The sequence below is a fragment of the Nicotiana attenuata genome, chromosome 2 (genome assembly GCF_001879085.1).
Source record: "Nicotiana attenuata strain UT chromosome 2, NIATTr2, whole genome shotgun sequence".
NCBI classification, from domain to species: Eukaryota; Viridiplantae; Streptophyta; class Magnoliopsida; order Solanales; family Solanaceae; genus Nicotiana; species Nicotiana attenuata.
In genome coordinates this window covers 50,600,250-50,616,621 of record NC_031990.1, presented here as the reverse complement: position 1 = coordinate 50,616,621, position 16,372 = coordinate 50,600,250, and the positions used below count along the sequence as shown (strand labels likewise).

Here is a 16,372-nt window from a genome sequence, read left to right as displayed (position 1 = left end):
CTTGAATTGTTTCTTATTCGGCTACAAGTTTGTATCCGGTGTCAATATCTTATCCAGCCACAGATTTGTGTCCGATGTGAACATGGTTGAATCACTATTAATTGACACGCGTTATTTTCTAATTCACCTGTCTTCTGAGATCCGTTTTTACTGTATACAACTTTAGCATATGCAGCACAAAATCTTTTTTTTTTTTTGATAAACAGATTACTTTCATTCCATCAAAAAATTTACATTACATTCAGTAGATGCTGACCATCTACTCATTCTATGATCTAAACAAACTAGTCTGCGGCTACATCTCATACTAGATGATACAAAATATTTCTTCACTCCTAAGCTAAAACTCTTGACAATACAGAGAAACCTTAACAGACTTCAACTTCCTAAGGGTAAGAATTTAAACTCAACAAGGCTTCCTTCCAGTCGTGAATTGAGGTCCCCTTCATGTGTATGTGGATGGCTATTTCTTTGCATATGTTGTTGCTGAGCAGTCTCCCTCCTTGAAATCTTTGCTTATTTCTTTCCCTCCATATAGCATTCACCAGCATCCCAAACACACAGGTGGTTATTGCTGCTAGTCCATTCCTCCTCTTTGCATTCTTGCTTACCCATTCAACCTCATGCTGCCAGTCATATATGGGTCTATGATATCCCAGCCATCTTAGTAGTCTATTCCATAGTGCCTTTGTCAGCGAGCATTCAAAGAAAAGGTGATCAAAGGTCTCAATAGCTAGCCCGCAGAATATACATTGCTGTGGAACTTGTATGCCAAATTTCAGAAGCCTATCCACTGTTGCCAATCTGCTATGTAATGCAAGCCATAGTATGAACTTGTATCTTGGATGTATATGTGCCTGCAACATAATGCTCTTCCATTGAACTTTTTGGTAGTGAGGGTATTGAAGCCTGTATAGTTTTTTAATGCTGAATAGTTCACCCCTCTGTAGCTGGATCAGTCTGCTCTCCAGGTTGCCTTGAATGCCTTGAAGTTCGTTTATCATCTTCCTTAACTCAACGATCTTCCTAACTACCCAGGCTGCATTTCTAGGAGTAGGCATGTCTTCAATGCTATGATTCTTTATGTAATAGATGTGCAACCATTTAATCCATAAGCTGTCTTTCTTCTTTGCCACTGCCCATAGGTGCTTAGCAATAGTAGCCTTGTTCCAAACTAGTAAGTTCATTACATTGAGACATCCTGCACTATATGGCAAGCAAATTGTTTCCCAAGAAACCAAAGCTTTTCTTGACACAGTAGCTGAGCCAGTCCACAGGTGGTCTGCATATTGCCTCTATCATCCTCATCACTTTCTTTGGCAATAATAAAATTTGAGACCAATAGGATTGCACTCTAAATAATACAGATTTTATCAATTGAAGGCGCCCTGCATATGATAGCAATCTTGATGTCCAGCAGTTTATTTTCTGAGTTACTTTCTCTACTAGTGGTCAGCACTGAGCAATGATTAATTTTTTGGAGTCCAAAGGTACCCCTAGGTATTTGAAAGGAAGCATACCTTCAGGGAAACCCAACTCTTGCAGAATTTCCTCTCTATGCCAATTTGACACTCCAGCTATATAGACAGCACTCTTTTCAGCATTTGCTTGAAGACCAGATGCTTTTGAGAACTTCTGGAATGTCTGTTTTAGTAGTCTAACAGACTGAATATCAGCTTTGCAAAACATTAGCAGGTCATCTGCAAAACATACATGTACCACTCCCAATTTCTTGCACCTAGGATGGAATTTGAAATCGTTCCTCTTCATCATTTGCATGAACTCCCTTTGCAAATACTCCATGGCCAGGACAAAAATGTAGGGAGACATTGGATCTCCTTGCCTTATGCCTTTTTGCCTTTAAAAGGAACTGTGAGACCACCATTTATGTTGAGTGAATAAGTAACTGATGAAATGCGCTACATTACCCATCCTATGAATTTATAAGGAAACCCCATATCCTTAAACAGTCTTTCTAAGAAACACCATTCCACTGTGTCATAGGCTTTCTTTAAATCTACTTTGAGGACACATCTTGGAGAAATGCCCTTCCTGTTATAACCTTTGAACAATTCATGTGTGAACAAGATGTTATCTGTGATGCTGCGACCCTCAATGAAAGCTGACTGTGATCTCCCAATTAGATTTCCAATGACTGCTTTTAATCTTGCTGTAAGGACCTTTGTGATAATTTTATATAGAGTTGTACAGCATGCTATGGGCCTATAGTCCTTCACTTGACTAGGATTTTGCACTTTAGGGATCAGAGTTACAGCTGTACTACTGACTCCTTTATGCAACCTCCCAGTCACAAAGAATTCATTCACAGCTTCATATATGTCATCACCAACAACTTGCCAATGTCTTGTGAAAAACTCTATTGGGAAACCATCAACTCCTGGAGCCTTATCATGGGGCATATCCTAATTGCTTGAAGTATTTCTTCTCTTGTAACTGGTTTGACTAGGTCTTCTTTCTGCTGCAAATTAAGACAAGGACCTTGATGTATAACCTCAGAGTTTGGGCATTGACATGTAGTGTTGCTTTCCCCCAATATCTTCCTGAAGTACTTTGTAAACTCTTCTTCCACTAGAATAGGGTCACACAACCTGTCTCCCAAATCAGTGTATATAGAGTTTATAGTGTTGATATTTGTCCTCATCTTCAGTTGTGCATGGAAATACTTAGAGTTTGAGTCTCCACAAGTGATCCACTGTGCTCTAGATTTCTGGTATAGGATCTGCTCCTCTATGTTGCTCCATTTCTCAACTTCCATCAAAACTATTTTCTCTTGATCAATCAAGTCTTGATCCATGTAATTGAGCCTTAATTCATTTTGAATGACTTCAAGTTTCTGTCTAGCCTTATTGAGGTGGATCCTATAAGATGCCATATAGGTATTCAACTCCTTCAATTCCAATCTCAAGGCTTTGAGCTTACTCCATACCCTGTGCATATTGTCACCATTTAACCTTTGATTCCATACCCTTTCCACTATGCCTGCAAAGTCAGCATGCTCCATCACAGAGTTATACAATTTTAATGGTTTAGGGTGCAGGTTCCTTCTTTGATCCACAGCCTTGCACTGCAATAGAATAGGGGAGTGGTCTGATACTTCAGGATTTAAAAAATCTGCTTCAATGTGGCTATATTTCTGCATCCATTCCACATTCCCTAGTGCCTAATCAATTCTGCTATAGACTCTTTTCTCTGGTTGTTGTTTGTTGCACCATGTGTAAAACCATCCCAAACTTTTCACCTGAGTGAGCTGCAAGGTAATTAGTGCATCCTGGAACCCCTTTATTTCATTGTGAGTGACTGGAGCCCCTATCTTGTCATCTGTGTGGAGAACATTATTGAAATCTCCACTGAGAAGCCAACTCTCCTGTATAGTGCTGCCTAAATTCACCCGTTTGTCCCATAGCTGCTACCTCTTATTCACCTCATTACTTGCATACACCACTGTTACCAAAGTCTTGAAAGTAGTGCTTCTTTCTTGGACTTCACAATGTATAAATTGTTCATCAAGCATCAGAATCTGCACCTCAATATTTGATCTCCACATTAGCCAAATTCTTCCATTTGGATGCTCCTTATAGTTCCAGAAACACCTCCAGTCACTACATACTTTGTGCACAATTCTTTTTGCCTTCAATTCCTTTACTCTTGTTTCTAAACAGCCAATAAAATTAATTTTATGTTTTCTCAGAAAGAGTTTTAACTCCTTCTGCTTATAGGCCTTGTTAAGGCCCCTTATATTCCAAGTGCAAAGATTCATTTGGGGGTGAAGCTGGAAGGGCCAGCGTCCCCTGGATATTCTACTGTCTGCAACAAAGAGAACCTGTTAGTGGTATTCATCATAACAACTGTACTTTGTTGTACACTTTTCCCTTTCGTTTTCCCATTGTCTACAGCCCTGCCATCTGCATTGTCAGTTGTTTGTTGAATGTCCCCTGCATTCCTTGCTTGTTGGATTACATCATCCTTCCCCTTAGCTTTTGGCATCCATTTCAAGGTCCTTTTGTGTAGTAGTTTCTTTTCCCCGGTTCCCTTTGGTTGAGCCTTGACTGCCTTTGCCTTTTCCTGCACTTCCTTGTGCCAACATTCATCTGAGTTATGCCCAAATCTAATACATTCACAACAATACTTTGGCTTCCATTCATATTCAATTTGTTGAGTTATGACTCCCCTCTTAGTTTGTAATTCAAAGCTATCTGGTAATGGTTGGGATATATCTGTTTCCACTAGCACTCTTGCATAGGATACCTTTTCCATTTCAGCAGTAATCTTATCAGTATACATGGGCTTCCCAACCACACTAGCCAGTTTACTAAGAGCTTCAGTTGACCAATATCCCAAGGGAAGTCCTGGGAAAGTGATCCACAGAGGAATTACACTCACACTACCTGGATCAAATCTGAAATCCATTCTCCATTTTTGCAGCACAAATGGTTTGTTGTGAAATGTGTATGGACCAGCCTGTAGGACTAGGTCCCTATCCTCCATATTTTCAAACCTGAAGATATAGTAACCTTCCTCATGATATAGAACTTGAGGTTTTTCAACAAAATTCCAAACGTTTGTAATATAGTTATCCATTGCTTTCTCATAAGGATCTTCACCAAGCACAAATCCCACCAGAGCTGTGCTCCAGTATGCTTCCTGGTCATTTGTATCCTCATCCTCGATTTGCACGACAAAGGTACCATCCCTCATAGCAGGCGGTACTTAACATAGTGGTTTCCCCTTTTGAGAGCTTCGATTCTTCTGCATGGCTGCCCTTTTCCTCTCAACTTCCTTTGGATCTGCCATATCCTGCCGGATCTGCCCTGAATTTTCTTGTGCTGAGAATTGCAGTCGCCGATGGACCTGTGATACTACCGTGTTTTCCTTCATCAGATTTTGTTCGTCATCTTCCTCACTTTCTTCCCTAATTGGCTGAAATTTTTGTGGCAAAAAGCTACCAAAAGTTACCGGGTGCAATCACTGTTGAATTTATGTATCCGACGTCACTATCGTTCCGTTGATTCCATCATCCTTAGCTGGTTTGTGAAAAACTGTAGGTGCCGAGCCCATTCCTGTTAACCAGCGAGTAGACTGGTTGAGTGCAGGTATTTCCTCCTTACTATCATCTTCATTTGCTTCCGTTGTCACTGGAAGCTTCTTCTTGTGTCTAGCCATGGCTGAAGCGCAGGTTAGCTAACCTTGCTTAACATGCGCCTGCAGAGCTTAAACACGAAGGATGCTTTAATAGAACAAAATACTCCTTTTTTTAAAATTTCTCATTCAGTGTGCAAAATCTATTTTCGAAGTTTCACTATGGGATTCAAGGGATTCCTACCAAAGGCAACTCTATTCTCAAAACTCGAAATAAATACCTTTAGTTAAAGATATAGTAATATTTATTACTTCACCGCAACTTTTGACGGTGATAGAGCCAAATACTCCAAAACTATACTAGAACCAATTTGGAAAAATGTTCAGAATGCGTAGCAAGTAGCAGGAACTTGCACAGATTAAAGATATTTTTATTTCTTAACTCTTCAGGAAAATTATGTCTTGAAGAGAAGTGTCAAAAATGAAAAACTTAAGAGCCTGTTTGGAAAGCCATCTTGGAAATGGATTTGGGTGTAATTACACAGTTTGGCATGTTTGTTTGGCCAAGTAATTACTTGGTCAGCATGGAATTAGGTGTAATTGGAGGGGTGTAATTACACTCTCCAATTCTCAAGGGGGAGGTGAGAATTGGTGGTAATTACACTCTGTAATTACAACGTTGCTTTTTAGTTTCTTTTCTTTTTGTTTTTATTTTAATTTATTTCCTTTATAACTTTTTATTTCTATTATTTTTATTTTAATTTTACTTTTTAATTTCTTTTAAAAATTTAAAATATATTTTTATTTGTACATTGTTTATCTTTTATTTCTCTACCTTTACTTCTTGTGATTCCATGTAATTGTTTATATTTTATTTTTTATTTATTTTATTATTCTACTTTTTGAAACCACACCTCATAATATTAGAAATAATGAATCATTAACAAACTTGACATATAATGAGTAATGCAAAAGAGGAGTTTTATTATTGAATGCGGTTATAAACTTATTATGTTTCTTAATCTTAAGTTGTAGTAGAATTTACTATTATTATGTTTGTTAATTTTATTTTATTTTGAATTTTAAAATTATGTTATATTCATGGTTCCAATTTACTTGTTTTAATAGTATTGGCTCACATTGCATGTTGTTCATTTTTTAGTTAGAATTAATAGATTAGTTTTGTCAAACATTTGAATGATATTATGATATTATATTTATAAATTTATTAATTTATTTTATCAAACATGAATTCTATGATGTTCTTACAAAATGTATATTTTTAGTTTTTGTAAATATCTAAATTAAATATTATTAATTTAAAAATATATATATAAATTATTTTTACAATATTAGTTATAAATATATGATTACTAATTAATGTATATTCACGAAAAAATATACATTTAAATACCAAATATAATATCATTTATACTTATAAAAATTTAAAGGCATATATTTATTATATTAGCTTCTAAGTTTTGATAATTGTTTCATTTAAAATTTAATTTAATTGTGTGATTACACTTGTGCAACCATACAGTAAATTTGTAATTACACTGTAATTACACTATGACAAATAAACTTGTCATCGTAATTACATAACTGTGTAATTACTAGGCTGTGTAATTACTACCCTAGTAATTACACCAATTCCAATTACCTGGTGGCTTTCCAAACAGACCCTAAGTGGTAAGTTCCGAAACTTGAATTTTTGAGTTAACTTTTCAAACTTGTGTGACTACTGTATCTACATTAGGAAACGCTGTCTCTAAGAAGTATCGAATTCTTGAATCTTATTTATTACTTGTGCAAGCTAAATATTTTATTTTCACTTGCTTAATTATCTAGGAAATTGAATATTTATAGAGGAAGCTTAATATATCTTACTGATACAGAAAATGCCATGTTTTAACTTTGCAAGCTCTGAGATCTGCCCAGTTAGCCCTATTTAATATGTAAATATCGGGTCACACACACAAGAACTTTTTTAAAAAAACACAGATAAATTTGAGAATAATAGACCCATGTTCATTAAACAGCTTCTGTAGATGTCCTTGTATTGCAAGATGGCTTTTGAAAATGTGCCATGGGGATATGGGTGTCGATGGATATCTAAAAACCGACTAACCGAACCGAACCGTACCGAACCGACTTTTAGGTTTCTTTTAATAAAATCGTAGGTTTTTATATAAATATTTAATCGCACCGATAATTAGGGTATGTTTTTTATTTTATGAAAATAAACCGAAAAAATACTGAACCATACCGAATAAATTTATATGTGAAAATATATTTATATATTAAGTTTAAAGATAACAAAAGCATTAAATTTTTCCTTCGCCTTGGAATAATGAAAAAGGTTACAAGTCAACAAGTAACTAAACTCAAAATCTCAATTTCCAAACCTATTATGCTACTTCTACTGACACTAAATTATTTTCAGCATATTCACTAGCAAGACATAAACTATTATGGCGATTATGAGTAGCAAACTACAAAGTATTGAGTATGCTTCATTCCGTATGATTTAGATTTATCTTTTTGAATATTTAATCTTCTATAGATTTTATTCTAGAGTCCCAACTTGGTTAATATCTTTCTACTCGTGTGATTTATACTTTTTTTTTTCTGTGCTTAGTTTCCTTTACGTTGTTGTAGAAATAGTTGATGAATCTATACTCTAGCCATCTTTCATGTTTTTATAATTCATCACTATTTAAACAGTAAAAATATCTAGACAGTTTTGTTAAGTCCTATAAAAGTATATATGTTATTGCATTCTACTTCTACTAGTGACTTTTTCATGATATTTAAAAAAATAACGAAAATTAACCGAACCATTCCGATACCGAAGAGAAACCGAGATAATTGAAACAGTTTCGAAAAGTCTAATTTTGGTTATACATTATTAAATAACCAAAAAATTAGTATGGTATAAATTTCATAAAATAACCGGCCGAATCGAACCATTGACACCCCTACATGGGGAAAAGAAAAAAAAAATTAATCAGTGAGCTACCACTCACTCTTAATAATGTTATTTTTCAGTTTCATAATTTTTATTTACCAACAGGTCAAATATAAACAATTAAGATGACCATTTGGAAAATTCAGCCTCCAATTCCTCACCCCATTTTTCTTCTCTAAGAAAATCCTTAATAATCAAGCACCAACTTGTCGAGAGTGGTATTGGCCACCCATAATTTCGGACTAAAGATATTTTAAGCCAAATTAACTATTACGTCTTCTTTCTTTTTAATCAAAGAGATTATTATGATATTGGTTGATTTTTTTAAATAGAAACACCAGTATCAGTATAGCTTTTAAATTTAATGTTCTTTTAAAGCAGCCGACGTTTAAAATAGAAGAGCAAAAAGATGCAATAACCAAATCACTGTAAAGGAATACATCACTCAAAGCTTTGTAAATGAGAAATAGAATGCTTATTAGACTTCAGATATTAGCTCTCTCAAATTTTGTAACCAAGACAAAGAAATCGCGCCAACAGCCAGTTTAAAATAGCAGCAAAGTAAAAAGAGAAGACGAGGACGAAGAAGATAAAAGGAAGGAAATGGCAGAAGAAAGCAGAGAAATCAAGCTAGCATTCTCGCAGAAACCCCAAAAATCTTAGGTTGCTCCTAACTTGACGTAAACACAAAGTAACCCACCTATCATAGATTAACTTTGTTATAACTAACAAGACATAAGGGAAGCTAAATGATCCCATATCAACGGGCTAGAGCCAGTATCTTTCTTCAAGTTCTGCATTTGACAGTAACAACCTAACCAATTCCGTAGATTGCTCAGACTCCGGAGACATCATGCATTCTGTTATAGCCAAAACAGTGATAACCACCACACAAATACTGTATCACCTCCTGTATACAAAGGTGCAATGCTATTTCCTAACATATTACTTGGGTGCACTACATCATCTTAGTTGACTAGCAGGGCAAAATTATAAAACTGACCAGGAAAGAGTTTCAACAATTACTGAACTGAATCAGCTGCAGGGGCTGCATGATGGTTTACAACCAATGGAGGACGTAGAGCTTTGTGGTCAGCTAGTTTCTCCTTACGTGCCTTGTACATCTCTTCTGTCTCAACGACAACCAACCTTTTCACCTAAGATCAAAAGGAGAGATACAAAATATATTAATCTTCATATGGTAACTACAAGAGTTGTATGTACCAGACTAGACATTTGAAGGCAAGAGAACTCATTAAACTAGTCCATATTGATAGCAAAACACTATCAAAACCTGCTGAAGCATTCCCCTAACAGTAGGCGTGTTCCACCGCATTACAGTCCTGTTGCATTTCCGCAGACGCAATGCTTCTAGGGTACGCCTATGGAGCCTCCTAGTGCCTGGAATACCCCTTACAAGGGTTATGTATAGATTAGGGCTCCATGAGATTGGAGCACAAGCTTTAAAAGCATTGTAAGCACTCATCTCTTTTTGCTTTACCGCTTCTGCTTTCCTGTAGCAGAACAGACAAGAAAGCACTTCAATTAAAAAGACAGATTTACAGGGATGAGTTCCTAAAGGAAAAAAGTGACGAGCATCTTAGTAAGAAGCTAAGTTGCTCGGACACGGTTGGGGGTGTTCGATATAGGTGCGGATCTAGAGGTTGGATCCTTCATGATCTAAATTTTTTTAAAATTCGGGGGTATGGATCCGGGTATAGATATGGGTGCGGGGATTCGACTAATAATAATTCAAATATCTAAAAATAGATTATAAAAATATGTCTACATTATGAGACATTATGTGGAACAATGTATTCCAAGAAGGAGAAAATATTAATCAAGAGGAGAATCTGAGGAGATAAAAGAAAGAAAAACTGACATAGAAATTTCTATATACAAGGTATTCCATTTCTTCAATTCCACCCTAGCTTTTGTTTTGATTTCAAAAATTATTATATCTTATCCCAAATATCTCCGTCGATTTTGGTCAAAATACCCAAAATTGATTGACCAGATCCGGTACAAATCCAACACCGACGTCGTGTCGACACGGTTGCGGCACAGAAAGTGAAGAGTCGGACAACTTAGGTAGGAAGAGGCAGGTTAGCTGGAAATTGGGTATGTATTAGATTTGCAGGGATGAATTCTGAAGAAGGAAAAAAACAGGTAATATAATTACAAGCAACATATTAAAGAAAAAGTGAGGCACTCGGAGAAATAAAATTCTCCGCAGTGGGAAAAAACTGCATCACAATCAACACAAAAAAACTCATAATTTCGGAGATTAAAGTATGCGATTTGCATAGCAGCTAGGTGAAATTCTGCCCCTCTAAGAAGAACTTCCATATAGTAGCCCTAACAGGTCATTCCATGATCGAAAACAAATAGTACTTAAAAGTCTCATCTGCCTTACAACTTAAGCTTTTAGATGGGGTAATTCACACAATTCAACATGTCATTAGTGCAAGAAGATATGCTGGATCTGACTCTCGTCACTACCACAATTTATTTCACATACTTGACCCAAGAAAAAAGTCAAATCCATACACGAGGGAACATATTGCACACATATTCAAATAAATAAAGCATCCATTCTTTAATAGTTGACCTTTCAAATGAGACGATTCACACGATTCAACACACTCGTTGTGAAAAAGGAACAGAGAACTGGAACAAGTAACAACTTAAAACTACTCTATCCAGAACAATATATGACAAATAAAGAAGAAACTGGGGAAACAAGAGAACTCAATGTTTTTGTGTGTTTTGGATAGACATATGCTTATAGCAATAGACGAGAGGAAATCCGCATTCATGATTTTAAAAAGCTGCAGCTAGTTCTTAAACATGTTCGAGCCAATTCAAGACCTTATTTTAGACTAAACTAAAGTAGCTAACTAACTTGGATAAATCTGTGAAACAATAATGAAGCAAGTCCCAAGTAAAGTGAAGTAAAACTGGATTTTGTACAAGTACCCCTGAGATTCTTGAATAGAATATTTGACTTTGAAACCCACATTTTAAAATAATCACCAGAACGTATTTCAAGATTTTTAGGCAAGATAAAAGATGTGAAAACATAAAATAATGCACCAATGCTGAGCCTTTCGGAGCTATGAACCAATGATGGGGATAATCAAGCGTAAACCGCTGGGATTTGCCAACTTTTTTAATCTCGTATGAGAAAAATATTTTCTCATCCTATGCATTGGTTCATTATTCAAAAGTGCTGATGCATTACTTTAACTCTTCTATCATTTATTTGGCTTTATGATATGTGAAAGTGGTTTTAGAAATTCAACTCTGAAAAAGTTAAAAATCCCTCATTTCTTCATATCTAAATGCCTCGTGGCCGGCCACTAGCAAACTTAGTTTTGCTTCTCTTCATTTGAGATTTTACCTATTATCACTGCAATTAAGTTTTTTAAATATTATTTAGACAAAGTAATCAATAGTTTTTCATCTTACTCTTTGAACATGACTGAAAAATGTTCAAGAACAAGTCATTGTAAACGTCATTCACAGACACAGATTTCTCATTTTAGTTTCCACTCATCCACTGCTATAAATATCCATGTCAGCTTTTCATGAAACATCAATGATGCAGACAACTATAAAGATGTGCTTTCCTCTATTACCAAATAGAAAGAAGAAAGAAAACTCATATCACTCAATGAAGATGTAACAATAATCCTGAAGAAACAGTTTGCTCTATTTAGCGCAATGTCAAGCTCTGCTAAGTGCTCGACTGCTCGTTTCAACGCGCATCACATCAACCAATATTCCCACTCAATCTAGGAGTCCCATGTCTCCACCTCATTCACTTTTTACCTTTTCTGGTTCACTTAGACCCTAAATTGCAAAGCAAGCTCACAGCATAGTTACTACTGTCCCCACACAAAATAGTATCATCAATAACTTCCAAATATAACCAAAATCAAATTTTCAAGATGATAAACTCATTGATCTCCTTCTTAAGGACCTTAGGTTCTTCACTAAGTCTTGTCTTACTTTTACCTACTTCCACATATCTTGTATAGGTGAAATGAACACTATAATGGATAGGCTTTGTGAGGCCCGTGAAAGATTTTTACTATAAACCCGAAAGCTCATAGTGCCAAATTAGGAATATGTGTCCCCGCGGTTCGGACCCTTTTGGACTAAGCTATGCATTAAAAAGTCAAGAAATTATGTTTTCCAGAAAAAGTGCAATTTTGCGGTCGATAATGCGGTCACATATCAGGTACGCGGACCGCATTTCTGCCGCAGAGTGAGTCAGTGTGTTGGCCAAATTTGAAGCCAACTATGCGGTCAATTATGCGATCGCATAACCAAAATGCGGACCGCATAGTCGTCGCATAATTTCTTTGGGATTTTGTGAAGGGCAGTTCTGCGGTGCATTTTGCGACCGCAGAACGTAAATGCGGACCGCATTTCTGCCGCAAACCCAGTCAGTGTGTCCAGTTTTTGGGGAGCATTTTGCGGTCCATTCTGCGGACCGCATGTCGACTTTGCGATCGCAAATGCGACCGCAGATCTGACTCGGGGCTCCTATTTTCTAATTTTTAAAATCCGACCCCATCCCATTAAAAACACCCTAATAGACCATTTTCTGTTATTTTGCACGACATAGAGAGAGAGGGAGTTCTAGAGTGAGATGGAGTAATCCTCATCAAGCTCTCTCTAAATCCTTGCCCAAATCCTTGAAGATTGTTAATTGAGGCTACTAGGTATTCATCCTAATTGGTAAGGATTGTACCCTCATCAATAATTTCAAATATTTCTGTTAAAATAAGTAATTAGCAAGTGGGTACATGGGTATAAGGTTAGTAATCTTGCATGCACAAGGGATAATGGGGTATGGGGAGGGTGAGAGCTAAAGAGACAGCAATTAGGGGTATAATATTAAAGAAATTCCTTTCAAAAGGGGCCTAAGATCACAATGCACCTTTGATGTTTGATGATAAGCTCAAACGAGCTAGGATCCTAACCTCGTCACTAATTTTTGGTTTAATTGTAATTCTTATATAATAGATTGAAGTGCTAAGGGTCCCAGAAATTTTATAAGAATTAGGGGAAGGCTTTATTGAGGTATGTATGGCTAAAACTCCGCCTTTTAGGAATTGAGCTATAATGGTAGCTGTGTGAATACGGTAAGATCAAGATTGAATTGTTGTACTGATTGTTTATTTCACTTGAGTTGGTGCTGCAATCTCATATGCGTGGAAAGTATATCTCAATATAATTAACATGCTATTCTTGATAACTTAAAGAAAAGTGCAAGGACTATGGATCATGAATCGAAATGCCTAGACCTTAAATTGAAATCGAAATTTGCATATGTTGTGCCATTTATGTGAAATCTTATCTATGCTTGCAATTTAAATCACTCTTGTGTACACTCTTTTTCCTAAACTACAAACCTAGCATTGAAATTGGGGATGATGTGAGATGTGGCCTAGTGCTGAATGTATGATGTGACAGTTGTGGCCCAAAGTGCCTATGAAATGAGTTATGGGGAAACAAAGATCGAAATGAGATGATTGATGGGAAAGGGAAACGCCTCGGTAGGGCGGCCTAGCCAATCGGGCCGAGATCGGACGCCATGCTACGCACATGGTGGTAATGAATTTGTGATTGAAGTGAACGTCTCAAATGAGGCGACCTAGCCGATCGGGTCGAGATCGGACTCCGCTCAAGTTAGCGGTGGTAATGTGAACAATGATGAACAATATAAGATGCCCAAGAGATGAAAGCTATGGAAACACAATGTGAAAATTTATATGCTTCCTTTATTTGTAAATGTGTGGCCATTTAAAGTCCCCTTTGAGTTGTACTTATGATTGCTTTATTCTCGTATGGAAGTTATTTCTAACTAGATGGAATTTAGTTATACATACTAGTACTATTCCATGGTACTAACGTCCCTTTTGCCGGGGGCGCTACATTTGTTTAAATGAATGTGTGGGTTATGTAGGGGTGTTGAGGGGTCCATGAACTATGTTGTAATTCTAAACTCGTGTTATCTATAAATTGTAACTTTATGGGAATTTCGGAAACTAACTTTAACTACGGGTTAAGTTTGTAATATAGAATAAACTATCACTGTTGAATGTACTACCTTTCCTTGCCTAAATAAAAAAGGAAACATGGCTACCTTGTTCATGATGAGTTGGTAGGAAGTGTGTGATGAGGCTTGCTCGGTTGGGCTCACTCGATCGAGCACCGGTCGCGCCTCCCGAGGTTGGGGCGTGACAGGCTTGGACCTTTTTTCCACCCAAAATGAACCAAAAGAGAATGAGTTTGTTTTCTATTCTAATAAAAACAAATCATCTGTTTACTGAACAAATCTTGAAATCAGTTGAAAATCAAATTCAGCATAGAACCCATGAACGAATCACAGGTTTCCATTCTAATTACAACCAAAAAAAACATATTTAGAGACACCCAAAACCAAAAATTGAAGGTTTATTCACAAGATGCACAAATGGGCATATACCCGATCCACGAGCATCGATAGATGCAATTGAACTATGGAAATGAACCCAAAAGAAAGAAGACGAAAAAGAGACTTTGACGCTCTCATATACAGGCAAGAAATTGTTGAAGATCAAAATTGTGAACTTACTTGAGAGGAGGAATGTTCTCTGAAGTCTGCTCCTCTGAGGTTTGGTTTTTCCAGCAACAGGATGAGCTGAGGTTTTAGGAGTTGAGACTCTTGCCTTTGCCCTATGCCGTGCTTTTTTCCTTTTCTTTTTTAAATTTTTTTTATTTTTATTTTTTGTTTTTTTAACTTACATTTGCAGATTGGGCTGCAAATGTTGATAGGCAAAGGATTGCAGATATATGACTCTTTTTGTATGGTCTTTAACTTTTGACCCCTATTTGTCTCATGGGCAAAATTTTAAGGTTAAAAGATAAATTGCTTATGGGGCAAGCGAGCAACTTAAACTTGAAGTTCTGCCCGCATAAAAGGGAGTTTTATAGTTAAAATATCATGGTATAGCCAGTTTTCACACTGGTCAATGAAAAATAGCCAGCGTTTATCAAGTCAATGAAAAATAGCCACTATTTTGCTGCAAAAGGGACCGGTCCAGTATAATATACGGGAGTTCTGGTGCATTTGTGTACGAACTCCAGCATATTATGCTGGACCGGTATACTTTGCTAACTCCTGTAAAATTTGCGGGAGACTGGAGCACCAGTGCTCCAAACTCCAGTATATTATACTGGACAATTATACTTGCTGGAACTCCCGTAAAATTTGCGGGAGTTCCAGCATAATTATGCTTGAACTCCCGTAAAATTTGCGGGAGTTCCAGCATAGTTATCCTGGAACTCTCGTAAAATTTACGGGAGTTCAAGCATACTTATGCTGGAACTCTCGTAAAATCTGCGGGCATATTTTTTCGGATTTTGAACGGTGTTTTCGCTCAGATTTAAAGTGGCTAAATTTCGATAACTTTTGAAACTTGGCTATTTTTCAACGACCAGTGGTAAATCTGGCTATTTTTGAATTTCTCCCAGTTTTATAGCTTTACCCATAAAAATCAAACTAATTACCCTTGCCTACCCATTTATTTTTCTACCCATCAAACTAGTTACCATTCATACCCATTGTAGTGTTTGAGGGTAATTGCCTCTTTTTTTTCTCGTTTTGTTTATGCTTTGCTTTTTTTTTTCTTCTCCTTTTATGTTTATTTTTCAATCATATTATTTTTTATTTTTTTTTTCCACCAAAATCTGATTTCTTGCTCAGTTTTGGCTTTTCCCATTTTTCCTTTTTCTTGCTTCTTTTCTAATTTCATTTAAATCTTTTGTCAGTTTATTTCCTTTTTTTTTTGCATGATCTAATTTTATTCACTTTTTTTGCTCCTTTTCTTTATTATTTTTTTTCCCGTGCAATAATAAAAAGATAATTAATATAATAAATATTTGTTCACCTTTTTTTTAATACACTTGATATATATATATATATATATATATATATATATATATATATATATGTCTTTNTCTAATTTTATTCACTTTTTTTGCTCCTTTTCTTTATTATTTTTTTTCCCGTGCAATAATAAAAAGATAATTAATATAATAAATATTTGTTCACCTTTTTTTTAATATAATTGATATAATATATATATGTCTTGCTTTTTTCCATTTTCTTTTTCTGTAGGTCAGTTATAAGAATAACTTATACATTATACATGTTTTCTCTTCTTCTTTTTTCCTTTTTTCTTCTTTTTTTATTTTTGTAATTTCATTTATTATTATTTTGATTATTTTTTCTTTTAAATTTTTTTT

General features: G+C 35.9%; 3 protein-coding genes across 4 annotated transcripts; all 3 read right to left on the bottom strand.

Annotated features, from left to right (window-relative positions):
- Positions 387-1,803, bottom strand: LOC109219451. The gene is made up of 2 exons (XM_019383913.1): positions 1,521-1,803; positions 387-1,201 (listed from the first exon to the last, which is right to left on the bottom strand). Exons 1-2 carry the CDS (start codon positions 1,801-1,803, stop codon positions 387-389), a joined length of 1,098 nt encoding a protein of 365 aa, XP_019239458.1.
- On the bottom strand, positions 3,775-4,716 carry LOC109219443. The gene has a single exon (XM_019383904.1). It carries the CDS (start codon positions 4,714-4,716, stop codon positions 3,775-3,777), a length of 942 nt encoding a protein of 313 aa, XP_019239449.1.
- On the bottom strand, positions 8,529-14,812 carry LOC109209651 (50S ribosomal protein L30-like). Of its 2 annotated transcripts, XM_019372972.1 has the most exons (4): positions 14,700-14,812; positions 14,229-14,337; positions 9,363-9,582; positions 8,529-9,225 (listed from the first exon to the last, which is right to left on the bottom strand). In XM_019372972.1, the coding sequence occupies exons 3-4, from the start codon at positions 9,552-9,554 to the stop codon at positions 9,091-9,093; spliced, it is 327 nt and encodes a 108-aa protein (XP_019228517.1). In that variant the 5' UTR covers positions 9,555-9,582; positions 14,229-14,337; positions 14,700-14,812; the 3' UTR covers positions 8,529-9,090. The 2 variants fall into 2 exon arrangements, with proteins under 2 accessions (XP_019228517.1, XP_019228512.1); XM_019372967.1 differs by lacking the exon at positions 14,229-14,337.